Source organism: Ceraceosorus guamensis, assembly GCF_003144195.1.
Source record: "Ceraceosorus guamensis strain MCA 4658 unplaced genomic scaffold IE81scaffold_41, whole genome shotgun sequence".
Classification (NCBI taxonomy): Eukaryota; Fungi; Basidiomycota; class Exobasidiomycetes; order Ceraceosorales; family Ceraceosoraceae; genus Ceraceosorus; species Ceraceosorus guamensis.
Window position 1 is genome coordinate 122,754 of NW_020290036.1, and position 13,770 is coordinate 136,523.

The window sequence follows — 13,770 nt, forward strand, 5'->3', positions numbered from 1 at the left end:
ATACCCTGCATTCTCGCCACGAGATGGCGGCCCCTTCCATGTTCGCCTCATCAATGTAACATACTCCCATTCGCACAGCGCGAGTCCGAAAGCATGCATTGCGCTTACCAGATCATGGGAACCCCTGTGCAAACTATCGCCCACAGGACCCGAGCACTCCTAGAATGTGGCAGAAAGCGTGGTGTGCCTCAATAGAGGGCGCTGCAATCGCCATGCACCGCTCAGCTAGGACGACTCGAGGGCTCATCTGATCTTGACAGCAAAGCGGGCAATTGTCGACCGCTGGGCAAGTAGGCTCTTGGCGTGGCTTGAGCCCGACTGGGCTGAGATGGACCAGACGTCTTGGCCCTTCGTCGTTTTCGCGGCGTGCGCGGCCGCGGAATCAGGTCCTCGATCAGAACAGCGGTCCAACGTTAGTTGACGGAGGGGACAGCTCCTGATGAATGCATTGACTTGCAATCCGAGGACCGAGGGCACCTCGGGCCTCACAGTCAACGAATAGCTGCGCAGCCGCCGCCGCCGCCGCCGCCGCCGCTTCTATTGGGTCAGCTGTGCAAGGGGCAACTTTGCTCTGGAACGTGACGGCCCCAAGAGAGGTGCGAGGCAGCGAGCTCCTCTTCATTAATTCACAAAGTGACATGCCGGATGTGGACGCGCCCTGCGACCGAACAGCTTATTAGAGCGGTTGAGCAGACAAGCCTTTCCAACCTCCTGGTGACGGTGGCGGATGTTTGGACCTCGTGCGGAAGATGAGCAAAGTGAATGTCTCATCATTCACCGCCTTTTGACTCAGCGTGCGACTGCTAGGATCGCGAGCGTTCCTTGATTGGGTGCATCGCCGCCGTCCAGACTCGGCTGGACCGCTGATTACCGCGATCTGCGCAGACACACCAGCATTGCTTCTGCCTTTAACTCAGCCATTACTTCCACAGTGCTTGTTTCGTTGCGCAGATCGGACCGAGAGATTGCCTAGACTCGAGTGGAGACCCCCTTGAGAGAGAACAATGGGACGGCCCGGGCACGTCCAAGACAAGGCCAAGCCAACGAGCGTCCGCGGGCCCTCGGGGTCGCAACGCCGCGCACCAGCAAAAAAATTGGTGGCTCTTGCGATGAGACTTGGCTTCGCAAGTAATTAACAATTTGCTGTCCTGAGAACGAACGAAGATGCTATTTAGGGCATTCCACGGAGGCCCGTGATAGCGTGGCGCTGGTCTCACGGGAGCCGAAGCCGAGCGTTCAGCGTTTGACCAAGCTGAGTCAGAAGGATGCTGACGCTGAGCAGAACACATTAAAAGGCGACAGGACGAGAGGGTTGCTCGCCTCTCTCATCCATCATCACCTTCCCCCTACTCCTCGACCGATCCCTTCAAACCATCTCCTCCGCCCTTCTTGTCAAGATGCTCGCCACCAAGACTCTGCTCATGCCATTTGCGGCCCTCGCTCTGGCTTCGACCGTCATCGGCCTCCCTCAACCTCAGACCAATGAGAAATCGAGCGCGGTCTTCCACCCGGTGGACCCCAACCAAGACCCAAACGTTCAACAGGGGCCAGACCTGCAGATCTACATCACCAGCGCCGATGCTTACTGCTTATTCCTGCCCGAGACGGAGAATACGACCATTGCGCAGAGTATTCACCGCAACAAGGCCATCTCTGCATGCCGCAAGGTGAGTAGCCGCGTGATGGTAAGACCTGGACACGTCATCATGCGCAACAGACTCACTCTATCTGCTCGTCGATATCGTAAATAGCCATGGGCCCCGGAAGAACAGGTCCAGCTGGACGATGGTTTCTTCACGACCAATCAGTCGCATCCCTTCGTCGACAACACCGCTGGCGTCGACCGTGGACGTCAGATCCATCTGTGGGGTTGCATCAATCCTTACTCGATGCCCAACAACATCGTCCCTACCGACAGCCGTGGTGGTGTTTACCACGGTCGTATCCACGGCAACGATCAGGTCCCCGCAAGAGGCGTCTGCCTTGGTTGTGAGTAGTGCCATACCTTCAAACGGCCCAGTGACGGTAAATAGATTTGGGTAAATAGACTTGGGGACTTACTCATTGTTCTTTTTTCTTCTAGACGACCACTTCACCCAGTGGATTATCCCTGCCGCGGGTGTCATCTCTTACAAGTGTTGCCAGGACCCCATCGAGTAGGTTGATTGAGCAGCTTCAGCATCAGAGAAAGCGAGCGATACTGACATGCTTTTTCTTCCCCTCAATGTAGCTGTCCTCGCTGGGGTGATTAAAGAAGATCAGATGCAGCTCTCCCGCGATTCCTGCTGACGCATTTGCCCCGTCTCTTGGCCACAGATGTCGGAGGTGACATTGGCAAGACCATTCCCGATAGCGGATTCATTCCGGCCGACTGCAAGAAACTCATTCCAGGTGAGATCCACAGATCAATCCTTCCCTGTCGCACGAGATCAAAGTCAGCTGAACCTATCCGCTAGCCCCTCGCCCCAACTGAAGGCGGTAACGCCGGCTCCCGACAGAGCGCGAGCGCAAGTTCGAAGAGCGCGTCCGTTGGTGGTGCACTGGCCGCCTTTGACGAAGACGGCAAGCCGATTGCCGTGACCAGCTCGAAATCCAAGAACGAGAACGAAGCAAATGCTTGGGCGGATGACGGGCACCACTGAGATTCTCATCGGCTCTCCTGCAACCTTGATTCGACAGCTCGTCTGCTCCCTGCCCATCGTCGCGAATCTGTCCTGTCGCTCATGCACCTCGATCTGACGCCACTTGAACGGGTCTTCGAAGCCTATTCACCACCTCCACCTTCCTGAGACACAATTGTCCGCTCCAATACACCTAATAGTATATGTCATCACCCCCGAAATAGCCTTGAAATTGTCTGTGTGGCCCCTGTGATCGATTGCGCTAGGTTGAAGTGTGAGAAGTCTATGGTACAGAGAGTGATGGCGAAAAGCTGAGAGGGAGAATTGGCGACCTTGTCGACATTGTAGAGTGCGATGTTACGCTCAGCCTTGGAGAGACTTGCCGTTGAGATGTCGCTGGGCAATAGAGAGGTGATACTGCAAATCTACCCCTCACTCGCCGTCTTGACGCGGAGGTGGTCCAACGGGATGCAACATTTTCTATTGCGCGGCAAGCAGAAAGAGCGCATACATTAGTGGCGTTCCGAGCGCATACATGGACACACCAAGCCGATCGCCAATCTCGCTGGACATGACTTACCTGACAGATCTCGTGCTTGATCCTAGCTCTGCACTCTCCCTCCGCAATAGCATTGAAGCTCAACAAGTTTGGATGACCGACGATGCTAGCGAGCGTATCGCGATGCTGGTGCGACAACCACTCGTGCTTCGTCACATCCGGATGAATCGTGCCTGTATAGCGAGCATGAAGCGCTTCGAGCTGCGTGTTCGCAGTGTAGTGCAGCTCGGACTGCAAGGCGGCGTCGGATGCAGCAGAAGAGAAGAGGGGATGACGAATGTTTGGTAGGGCTTCTTATTAGGCGTCGCAAAGCTTGCACCCAGACGGACTCACCATGCTGAAGCCAGGGAGAGCGATACTGCAAAGTCTTGAGCGGCTTATACCTTGCTTGCTTGAGGTGATGATAGTAAGAGGAGACAAGCCCAACAACTCGTGCTGCTCCGGCTTTATCATTTTGATTCATGCTTCATGATTTTACGACTCGTGACGAGCACGAGGCGCGTTGTCACGTGAACGCTGCAGGAAGAAAGTCAAGAAGCGCCAAAACAAGTGTGACTTAAAGTTCCAGAGGAATGCAACCCGAAAAGCGAAATGCTCTCACACTCGACTTCCAAGACTCGATCCTTGATCGCGCATACACGCCTCAGACCTTCACTCGGCGGGTTCCCTTCTGCCCGAGAACGCGACCAGAGACCGCTGCGGTGACAGAATGGTATGCCCTACGAGCAGCACGTCAATAGCGCACACCAACTCGTCCCAAGCAGTGAGCTCCTGCAAGCGGAGGTCGCGCCTGATTCAAGCGGGAGATCTGGTCATCGTTCACTTGGTGAGTCACACCAGTGCTTTGGTGCACCTGGCATCCGTGCATTCTCCATTCTCCCGCTCACTCTATTGTGCTGCTACCCCTTTCATCATTCGCCCTGCATAGTCTCGAGACAAGACGCCCGTGCCGCTCTGTGTGACACCTGGAAGAGAGCTGAACAATGCTTGGGGTAGATTTCCTCACTCAGACATGGTCGGCAGACCTTTTGGTAGTCGCGTGAGTACCGCATATCGGTACGACATCGTCAAAGCGTGCGCATGGCATGATCAAAGCTCAAACGGTGTCGACGCCCTCCTTCGCAGGTGTACTCCACCAGCAACCGCAAGGGGCACGTATTCCTGCTAGCCCCAACTCCAGAGCTCTGGACCACTGCTCTACCTCATCGGACTCAAATCCTCTATGCTCCAGATATGTCCTTCATCACTTCTCGATTAGCCCTCATGCCTGGCTCTCGTATCGTGGAAGCAGGAACGGGTAGCGGATCCTTTACCCATTTCTTAGCAAGAACAGTCAGTAGAAGGGCTCAGTGGGGAGCTAGAGGTGCATGGGGAGCACAGGGATCAGAAGGGACAGAGGTGCGCGGACAGAGTAGCGGGGGGCTGAGAGAGGAAGGCGAAGGCGCGGGAAGCACAGCGGTCAGCAAGGATCCAGACGCGTGCGTGCCCGATGGCTTCGGCAGGGTCTGGAGCTTCGAGTTCAACGCCGTCAGAGCTGAGAAAGCCAGGTAAGTGTGTGGAGTCATTCACTACTCGTTCAGGACACTAGCACCTTCGGCTTCTCTTGGCGTACATCCTGATGCTCTGGCCCCGCTACTTGCAGACACGAATTCGACGCGCACGGACTGTCGCCGGGCACCGTACAACTGCAGCACCGGAATGTGTGCAAGGATGGTTTTGGATTGACGGGTGTCGCGGATGCCATCTTTTTAGATTTACCAGCGCCGTGGGAAGCTCTGGAATCTGCAGCTCAAACCTTGCGTTTGGATAGACTTGGTCGAATATGCACCTTCAGCCCTTGCATTGAGCAAGTTCTGAAGACGGCAGAAGGGCTGAGAGCTGGCGGATGGACAGATATTGAGACGTTCGAAACGTCTGTGAGGATCCACGATAGCTTGTCTACTCCTCTTGTCGCGCCCATGTTGGATGTGTCGCAGGCTGTGGAGAGGATCAATCGTCAACTGCGCGTCAAGGGCGAAAGGAGGCTTAATCAGATCGCAAAAGCTAAGGATAGGCGGGCGAAGAGATTGAGGGAGGCCGAGGAAGATGAGCAGTCTAACAACGCTGCTACTGCGACAGAGAGAGACGCCTCGCCAGGTGGAAACTCGATAGAGCATGGAAACAAGTCATCAAATAAAAAGACGAAGGTCGATGCTTATGGGGCCAGCAATCGTAATGGACAGGACCCATCCTATGCGGTAGCATCCGACATGCTAGCAACTCGCAGCGCACAGGAGACGCAGCACGACGCGACAAAGGGACATGATGGAGCCGAATCGGAAGAGAGTGATGCAACCAAGATGACCAGTGTTCCCATGCGAGTCACAGTCGCTAGCAATCGACCGGGTAGGCAGTACCCTGCACGGGATCTTGAAGCCTCGAACGTGTATGGACGTGTGCAGCCCGAAGTGAGTCGAATGATGGAGCTGCTACGTATAGAGAGATGTCCAAGCTCACCTTCTGCAAGCTGAACCACGCTTCTCGACGCAATTCTTTCTGCTCAGGTAAAGTTCACTTCTTATTTGACCTTTGCAACGCGAAGACCACAGCTCTTGACCTTCGACAAAGGTGCAATCAAGGGCGCTGACTCGGCTGCGTTGCCTGCGGAACGCGAAGTGACGCATGGGATGCCCGACGAGAAGTGCGAGGTCGCAAAGGCTGCAACAGACGCACTGTAGAAGTCGTGCAGCCAGCGCAATGAATTCTTGATTTGAACGCCATCAGTAGACGGCGTAGGGCCTTGCGCCTCTGCGAAGCTCATGCATCGCTCCAGCTCATGCATACTTCAAGATGTAACGATACAATTAGCTTGACAATGTCACTCTATCCATGTGACTCGATTGGAGGCGGCCACATTTGCGGGGCAGAGGGGAAAGGGACGCAGGTATTTACATTCGATTCGAAGGCAGGAAGTATGGATACATCGAAAGGCTTCCCGTGGCTGCCAAATTTTGCATTGGCTCATTCTTTCCGCTCCACATCTGGCGCGCTGCGCATCGACGCCTGAGGTGGGCAGGACTGGGGCGGCGGATATGGTTGGTTTGAGTAGTGTGGCGCTGAAGGCAGAATGGGCGGGGAACGAGAGGGCTGTTGGGCGTACGAAGGGCCAGCTGGATAAGGTTGCTGAGGGTATTGGTGAGAGTGCACATGATACTGCGCGGCGGGCTGAGGATTTGGTACGAATCCTTGAGCGCCCATGGCTGGCGGAGGTGAAGCATGTGGCTGATAGCCGAGCGGGCTGACGATGATAGCCAGGGCTCTCCCGCCATCGTGAACACCTTTGGCTTTGAGAGCTCTTCGATGCTGACGCTTGGCATTCCTCATCTCTTTCTTTTGCCGCTTGTGCTCTCTGCGCATCTCTTTCCTCTCCTTCTTGCCGTACTTCAAACCATCGTGTGTGTATTTGGGAACTTTCTCCTCGTCGGACGATGAGGACGAGCTGCTGCTGCTACTGCTGCTGCTGCTGCCGCGACGAGGACGACCACTCGTCGTCGTGCCACTCAGAAGTGGTGCGCTAGAGTGGACAGGAACTTGAGCCTGAGCGAGGCTTGTGAGCCTCTCTTGTCCCTGAGCAACGTAGACATCCAACCCGCGAGGTGCAAAGAAACTTTCTGCCCATTCTTCGATGGCCCCGAGTACCACTGGCTCCTTTTTGCGCTTCATGGACCTTTGAATTGCTCTGGAGACGAAGAATGCTGCAGCTCTAGCAGTGGACAGGTGGAAGAGCGCAAGGAAGTGATGATGAGCGCCGCATGCGGGAATAGGGCCAGATGTGCATTTCGCAACTTACCCCAGGTGCGCAGTCGTTGGCAAGACGAGGTCAGTGAGAATTCTTTGACCTCCAGAGAGCCTGCCAGCCACCTCGATGTCTTCGAGAAATCTGGCCCAATCAGCAATGCTGACATTGTGATCCACCATGACTGGGCCGGGGTAGGCGTTCGCAAAACCTTCTCCGACCAGAGCCTTTCCTCTGAGCTGAGCTTTGGCCTTGGCCTTGCTGTGTATTCTGAAAGGCTGAAATGGAGAGTACGTCACTGCTCGAGCTGGAGTCGGATCCGCTGGCGAAGGAGTCCAGGCTGGGCCTCCTGCTGGAGGTGGCGCCCTCTCAAAGCAAGGAGCAGGCGGTTCGAAAGGATTGCCGGGAGAGCGAGAAAAGCGAGCTTGAATGCGAGTCATCATGTCCAGTTCGGGGATGCTTCTTGCTCTCGCGTCCTGTGCGCTGGGCGACCAGTCGTGTGAAGCGGCAAAAGGACTACCAAAAAGCTTTTCGGGACTCATGGAGCTCGAAGACTTGCCAAAAGCTTGTGCTGGCATGGCACGTCCCACTGGCCCGCTGCCAGAGGTGGTCGGAGCGTACGGTACGGCAGAGCGACTGGAAGAGGCCGATGGCCCGACGTCGAGGTTGCGCATCCTCTGCTCCACCATATCATCGTCCCAAGATCTCTCGCTCGCCGACGCTTTCTTGTCTTGCGTTCCGGTTTTCTCGAAACTGGTTGGTGCGCCTCGAGGAGCCACTTGATCGTAAGAAGGAGGCAAGCTGAGCGTCTCGGATGAGTTGCCGGCGTGCGCCATTTGCGGTCGCCGCCAGGCTGGGTTGCCGGTGGGATTGGGAGCTTGCGTCATCATGCTGACTGGATGGTCAAAATTTGTTTGCGCGAGGTTGCTGCGAATGACGCGCCGGGCGAGTCGTTCGAGATGTGCAAGAGGTGCAAAGGGGGTGTGCAGGACATTTGTCTGAAAGCTTGAGAAATGCCCCAGTCTTATAGGAGAACAGCGAATGATCACGAGTTGTGAATGAAGAAGGCGACGTCACAGCAACGAGAGCACACAGAGGCCCACGACTGCACGCGACGCTACCACTCACGACTCTCTTGGAGCGAGAGGTCTACACGACCACAAGGGAGGCCAAATGCTCGGCTCCCAAAGACGAGTCCGTGTTCGGCAGCCGCAAATACACCCGTAGAGACGCGATCTCGATGCGTTTCCGGCGGATCGGAGGGCAAAAGGGGAACGCTCCAAAGGAGCTAAACTAAAAGCCAGCAGCTTGGCCGTACGGGTACTGCAACGTTACTCACGACCCATGACGGTGCAAGGTGCCTGATGGCTGCTTTATGGGGCAATCGTGAGTCAGAGTGCCTCTCTGATGCATGCTATCTTTGGCATGGCGGCGGCACGGGCCTCTGCAAAAGCGTCGCGGGGTCACCCGATGCACGGCATGTCCGCGAGTTCAATCATCAGGCATACCGCCGGCAATCACGAAATGCTGGCATTGCGCGCGAAGACAAGCTCGCCGTCTGCTTGCTTGTTCCTGCTGTTTGATTGCTGAGCTGATACACCGATCGATTCTGCAACTCACGACTGTTGCACGAGGCCAACCCAGACATGCAGCAGTTTGGTCGAGTATATGAACGCCAACTCGCATACAAGTCGCCGACGGTCCAGATATCCCCGCTTCATCAGCGATCGAGTGTGCTGCTGGATATATATGAGTGCATATGGGGAATACGGCGCGGTGCCGAGTAGCGTGCAGCAAGCCGAGAAGCCTTCCGTGCGAGGGTCCGACTCCGTCGGCTTTGCATGCTTGATTTTGATTTCTCAATTCGCATCACCCTTAGCAGCGACAGTGTAGTTACTGTACAAGTACTCTTTGGATGAAACACCCGCGTAACTCATCTCTTGACTCGCGACCACCGTGCGAGCGATGTTAACAAAGTCTTACAAGACAATTATACAAATACAAACACAATATAATCCTCGTGGATTATGATTCTGGTTGTATATGCGCGTCCCGTCACGAGTGTGGGACAGCTAGGCTATCGCAGCCATAGCTTACGTTCTGCTGGGCGCCTTCAGACACCTATATATAGCGAAGCATCACCAGCAGCGCTATCAATCATCCCATCGCGGCCGTATACCGTATACGTGAAATGCTGCGCGCAATCACAGCCTCTCTGCGTGAGAATCGTGCGTGCGCAGCCGGTGATGCTTTCATTCGAGAGTTCGAGTTGCCTATCTTTTATAGCTATACCGCTCACTCGTTCGCATATGGCTGTGCACTAAAACGTCGACTTGCTCGGCCAGTCAAGAGTGGAGTGGTTGCTGAATTGCTTGCTTTCATGCGATACATGTGCTCGGTGCCGAAGAGTCACGCAGTTGAAATACCCACCGCACTACATCTCCACACGTCTGGTCGGCACTCACTTAGCTCCTGAGCGGCAGGAGTGCATCTCGGCCCAGTACGAGCCATGACGTCGCGGCTGTGGTTGTGATAGCAATCTTGAATGTGTACCCAACCGATTCAGGGTCGCAAACCTTCGCTATAGCAAGCAAACATCACCACATTCCACGCGTGCCTCCACTTCGGTGCTACTATAGTGGTGAAAAGGTGAGCATTTGGCAATACGACGCGAAAAGCCGAACACCAGTGTCTGAAAGTTATAAGAGGTTTCAAAAGGAGCGTACGTTATTTGCGCGGGGCTGGGTGAAGCAGGGATAGGGAGTGTTGGAGTCGCGGGCTGACAGAGAGGGTTGGAAGTCGCGAGGCGTAGCAAGCTGGCTGGTGAGCGGGAAAATCGGAAAGCGGTGCAGGATATCTTGCAAACGTCAAGAAACCATGGGAATCTCGATGTGGTCTGCCTTGCATGCTTCGAATCGGGGCTGAGCACTAGTAATCGGCAGGTTGGGGGGAAGGAACCGATCTGAGGGACGGCGAATCGACCGTCTTTATGCAGTGACAAAGCGAGAGCGGGGTTCCGGGAAGGTGGAGGCATGGCTATGGGCAGACTTGGGACCCATGAAGAGACGGGAGCACTCATAGGGTTGCTTCCATCTCAGCGTCCGCCCATCAACCAAACAAGTGTCCGAACTTCCGCAGTTCACTTAGGCGACCGCTGTCTTGGGCAATGGCTCATCGCTCAACACAGCCTCTGTACCGCCGGGAACCTTGGCCTCGTCAAGGATCGTGTCTTCACCGGGCACCTCGGGAGTTGCAAATCGAGTAGAAGGATTCTCGACTGAAGGGCGCGCAGCAACGGGTACTTCGGCGGCTGGTGCTGCCTCCCCGTTGGCTTGACTGGTGGGCGGTGCAGCTTGCACCTTTGAATTAGGCACCGCACCATCCGAGGGCCCCACGTTGTGAGGGCTCGCAACATTTTCAGGCCCTGCGAAGCTGCTTTCTCGATTCGGGACAGGCTTCCTTCCAGGCACCGCACCGGAGCGAGATCCGACTGATCCATTGTCGTTTGGCTGCTTGCTGTAATCCGAAGGAAGCGGTTGATTTCCAGCATCTGGAGATGTCGTGGTACGAATGGTGGTCGTAGTAGTGGTGCCAATAGCGGTGTTCTGATGCTGTTGCGCCAAAGCTCGTGCGACTGCGTCGTCGTGACTACTGACCCCACCTTCATCGGCTTGAGTCTGAGCGCCATTTCCGCTCCCACTCTTCCCATGTGCGCCGGCAGGAACTGGCTTGGACGCAGTAGAGGCGCTTCTCGAAGCAACCGCAGCGGCTGCCCCTGCCGAAGCAGCGACGGGCGCGTTGTGGGAAGTGCTAGAGCTCTTCCGCCAGCTCGGACCTCTGCCCATCTTGCTCTTGATTGAAGGAGTCTTCCCTGTTCCGACAGCTTGCTGCTGCTGTTGTTGTTGTTGGGCTTGCACAGCAGCAGCACCCTGCGCGCTCGTGCTCGGCTCATCGAAGAGGCTATTGCCAAGCACCGAGCCCGAAGTACCGAGCAGAGCTTGCTTGCGCTTGTGAGAAGCGTCGAGCTCTGCCAAGCTTAGAAGATGACCATTGCCCGCTCCAGGAGCCTCGCGAGGTGCATCAAAGTTGATTTTGGAGAGATCTGAAGGTGCAGCTCGCTCCGACTTTTTCTCTTCGTCCTCTGTCACGAAAGTTGGGACCCATTGACGCCGGCTATACAGATGCGCGGAAGTGAAAGCGTCAGCAGGCTTCTCGAACGCAGCATATCTGCACTTGAATTCTGGAGCAGCGCACACTTGCGCTGTCTACACGCGCTGCAAGGGGCTCTGTGCACCAATTCTACACAGCTTGCCCATCCTTCAGCTACTCCGAGTAGTCGGCTTCGTGCAATCTGCGTCCCTCCGAAACAAATTTTCGCTGCCTTGTACTCACGCCTTCAGGAAAGACTGCAAATCTTCCGAAGTACCGGCTTGCGCATTGGACGTAGCAGTCGCCAGACGAGCTTGAGGTCCGGCGAGACGCACAGAATCCCACTGCACGCCTTTTCCGGCGAACAATTCGCTCGGTTTTGGAGCAGGAGCAGCGGTGCCGTCCTTTGCGGTCTCGGACGTGGGACTTCCCACAGCTGGCGCAGTCGAGGAAGCAGGAATGGTGGGAAGACCAGAAGATACGACTGCACCTTTACCATTTAGCTGGCTGACAGAGCTACGCTTGGTCAGGTGTCCATTGCCAGCCCGTCCAGTCCCATTCGCCTGCTTGGCAGAGGTCACTGAGCCGCGCGATGGGCTAGTAGGACCAAAGTCGCTCCCTGCAGCAGGGGCAGTGCCGGTCGATGAAAGAGAGCCGCGACGGCCCTTCTTATTGCGTAGGCTAGCAAAGAGAGGCATTTTTGCTGGCGACGGAGACGAGCCTCACTTTGCGATTCTTGTAGCTGGCGGTAGACTTAGATGTGGTGACACAGCTGCGTGTCTGACCGGTGTCGGAGGAGCAGAGCGAAGAGCTTGAGTAGCAGCAAGTCGAGTAACGTGGGGAATGTATGCGTCAATTCCTTGTCACGTACAGCCTCTGACTGGAGCGGTCGAGCGAGAACGCGAGATTGGACGGGTGTGAGGTAAGAATCAAGCCGTGGGTCGCGGCTTTGTTGGCTGATCGAGTTGAGTGCCCGCGAAGCGCGAGTATGTACTGCATACGGAGCGGCATTCGTGATTGCCTACCGCGTACATAGAAGTGTATCTTATTCGTGATTCCTGACCATGCAGCCTTCCCGGCCTTTCGGAGAGGCGGCGGGCGTGCGTACGTCTGTCTCTCCTTGGCTATACTTGGGCTGGCTGCCGCTCCAGCTAATCTTTGACTCTTGGTGCGCACGGCTGCTCACGACTATATAAGTGCTGTCACTGCATGCATGCTGTAGTGCGAGGAGGACAATTAAGTGATGAGCGCATTGCGTGTGCGTGCGCGTGCGCCTGCCAGCACGCAGCAGCAACAAAGGCGTGAGAGAGGTCAAGGTCGTGGCGCGCCTCATCCCAACCTGACTGACCAAGTGCCCGGCCACGTTGGTATGGTTGCGTGGCTCTGCAGCTCTGCACGGGCTCTCGGCCAGCACTCTTTGACTGGCAAGTCAAAGAAGGCGCATGCTAGCTGCTAGTGTCTGCTGCCGGTGCTAGCCAGCAGCAGCGATCATCCAACCCGCTTCCTGCTATACTGCACGCGCCCCGCGTATACGGTGCGGCCATACGCTTAAAATTGTGAGCCACAGTGGGGCGCAAGGGCTCTGGTCCTCGAGCTCTGCATATCAGCATCCAGCTGTCCGGTGCCGCGCTGCCTTCGGTGGATGCATGGAGGTGCGCGGTGTCACGCAGCCACACACATGCAGCCAGCCAGCCAGCCAGCCCTGCCATCCATCCATCGATCCAGCGGCGAGAGCGATGCACGTTTTTGCGCACGTCCAGCAATAACCCCAGCCTTTAATCACGGGCTTGTGCCGGGGTAGTCGATTCACGTCACGAGGGGAAGAGAACAGCAGCAGTCAAGAAGCGGGAACGAGTATACGTGGTGTGCAAGCAGCAGCCGTCCCCGGTCATCCGTGACTTGGAGCTGTTGGGCCGTAACGCCAAGCTTCTAAAAGCCTGACCAAGCCGACGTGTGGAGATCATGATTCACGATTGTGGTCGACAACACGCCGGATGGCTCCGCGCAGAGGAGGCGCTTATGATGACGATCAGGTACCACGCATTCACTCTACACGGGCTCATTTCGGATACACAGCAGCAATAATCTTTGGCAATCATGTCGTTCACACGCTGGATTTCGAAAACGAGTTCGGATGTCCTGCTGTGACTATTCACTTACTCTTCCAGGCAAGGCGTGTCTCAGACGTCAAGATCGCACGACTTGATTGCCAGCCATGTTCTACCAAGTACCTATGCAGTCGGCTTCCTCAGCGCGCTCCCGGTCTTGCAAGCGGCCAAGCTACGGCCCTGGCAAAGCCGTATCGTATGATGGAGTTTTCGAGTCCTGAGTGTGCTGGCGGGAGACGGCCTGTGCACTGTCCGAAATTGCGGCGCTTGGCTGATCGCGGAGAAACAGATCGGCTTCGGCCTTGGCAGGTGACACGTGACGCGTAAAGAGCCTGCACCACCCGCGCTCACGGCTGCAGCACCTCGCCGACGAAGCATCAAATGCTAAACTTTCTGACTCCTTTCCTTGCTTCAATCGGGATCGAAACCCATGCGGTCACCGGAAATCGTCTGGAAGAGCGTGTCAGATGACCAAGCTGTCCGTTGCGCTCTGAAGCCTGGACAAACGCGCGGGAACGAGTCACGCGCGCGTGCAAGTACCATGCACGGGAGAGCGCG

At 56.0% G+C, this 13,770-nt stretch overlaps 5 protein-coding genes across 5 annotated transcripts; 2 read left to right on the forward strand and 3 right to left on the reverse strand.

Annotated features, from left to right (window-relative positions):
• Nucleotides 1–1,355: 1,355 nt before the first annotated feature.
• On the forward strand, nt 1,356–2,642 carry IE81DRAFT_367370 (hypothetical protein; the record flags this gene model as incomplete). The annotated part of the gene is made up of 6 exons (XM_025517077.1): nt 1,356–1,667; nt 1,752–1,989; nt 2,084–2,156; nt 2,231–2,244; nt 2,317–2,391; nt 2,476–2,642. Exons 1-6 carry the CDS (start codon nt 1,398–1,400, stop codon nt 2,640–2,642), a joined length of 837 nt encoding a protein of 278 aa, XP_025368717.1. The 5' UTR covers nt 1,356–1,397.
• A 127-nt stretch (nt 2,643–2,769) lies between these two features.
• Nucleotides 2,770–3,583, reverse strand: IE81DRAFT_314959 (splicing factor 3B, subunit 5). Its single transcript, XM_025512519.1, has 3 exons — nt 3,514–3,583; nt 3,202–3,411; nt 2,770–3,101 (listed from the first exon to the last, which is right to left on the reverse strand). The coding sequence occupies exons 1-3, from the start codon at nt 3,514–3,516 to the stop codon at nt 3,054–3,056; spliced, it is 261 nt and encodes an 86-aa protein (XP_025368718.1). The 5' UTR covers nt 3,517–3,583; the 3' UTR covers nt 2,770–3,053.
• A 207-nt stretch (nt 3,584–3,790) lies between these two features.
• Nucleotides 3,791–6,242, forward strand: IE81DRAFT_324416 (GCD14-domain-containing protein). Its single transcript, XM_025514228.1, has 5 exons — nt 3,791–4,006; nt 4,109–4,219; nt 4,306–4,727; nt 4,823–5,627; nt 5,724–6,242. The coding sequence occupies exons 1-5, from the start codon at nt 3,890–3,892 to the stop codon at nt 5,895–5,897; spliced, it is 1,629 nt and encodes a 542-aa protein (XP_025368719.1). The 5' UTR covers nt 3,791–3,889; the 3' UTR covers nt 5,898–6,242.
• On the reverse strand, nt 6,023–8,319 carry IE81DRAFT_341994 (hypothetical protein). Its single transcript, XM_025515677.1, has 2 exons — nt 7,010–8,319; nt 6,023–6,922 (listed from the first exon to the last, which is right to left on the reverse strand). Exons 1-2 carry the CDS (start codon nt 7,843–7,845, stop codon nt 6,181–6,183), a joined length of 1,578 nt encoding a protein of 525 aa, XP_025368720.1. The 5' UTR covers nt 7,846–8,319; the 3' UTR covers nt 6,023–6,180.
• Nucleotides 8,320–9,980: 1,661 nt separating this feature from the next.
• Nucleotides 9,981–12,021, reverse strand: IE81DRAFT_171775 (hypothetical protein). The gene is made up of 3 exons (XM_025510629.1): nt 11,976–12,021; nt 11,348–11,884; nt 9,981–11,128 (listed from the first exon to the last, which is right to left on the reverse strand). The coding sequence occupies exons 2-3, from the start codon at nt 11,800–11,802 to the stop codon at nt 10,099–10,101; spliced, it is 1,485 nt and encodes a 494-aa protein (XP_025368721.1). The 5' UTR covers nt 11,803–11,884; nt 11,976–12,021; the 3' UTR covers nt 9,981–10,098.
• Between the last annotated feature and the right edge of the window lie 1,749 nt (nt 12,022–13,770).

Bases quoted from the DNA above. Each gene is read 5' to 3' on its own strand.
- IE81DRAFT_171775 (XM_025510629.1), bottom strand. From the start codon at position 11,802: ATGCCTCTCTTTGCTAGCCTACGCAATAAGAAGGGCCGTCGCGGCTCT. The intron at 11,129-11,347 runs GTGAGTACAAGG...GCATCTGTATAG, and splicing joins TTGCAGTCTTTCCTGAAGGC to CCGGCGTCAATGGGTCCCAA.
- IE81DRAFT_314959 (XM_025512519.1), bottom strand. The intron at 3,102-3,201 runs GTAAGTCATGTC...GCCGCGCAATAG, and splicing joins TCAAGCACGAGATCTGTCAG to AAAATGTTGCATCCCGTTGG.
- IE81DRAFT_324416 (XM_025514228.1), top strand. From the start codon at position 3,890: ATGGTATGCCCTACGAGCAGCACGTCAATAGCGCACACCAACTCGTCC. The intron at 4,220-4,305 runs GTGAGTACCGCA...CCTCCTTCGCAG, and splicing joins GCAGACCTTTTGGTAGTCGC to GTGTACTCCACCAGCAACCG. The intron at 4,728-4,822 runs GTAAGTGTGTGG...CGCTACTTGCAG, and splicing joins GTCAGAGCTGAGAAAGCCAG to ACACGAATTCGACGCGCACG.
- IE81DRAFT_341994 (XM_025515677.1), bottom strand. From the start codon at position 7,845: ATGATGACGCAAGCTCCCAATCCCACCGGCAACCCAGCCTGGCGGCGA. The intron at 6,923-7,009 runs GTAAGTTGCGAA...GTCCACTGCTAG, and splicing joins CCAACGACTGCGCACCTGGG to AGCTGCAGCATTCTTCGTCT.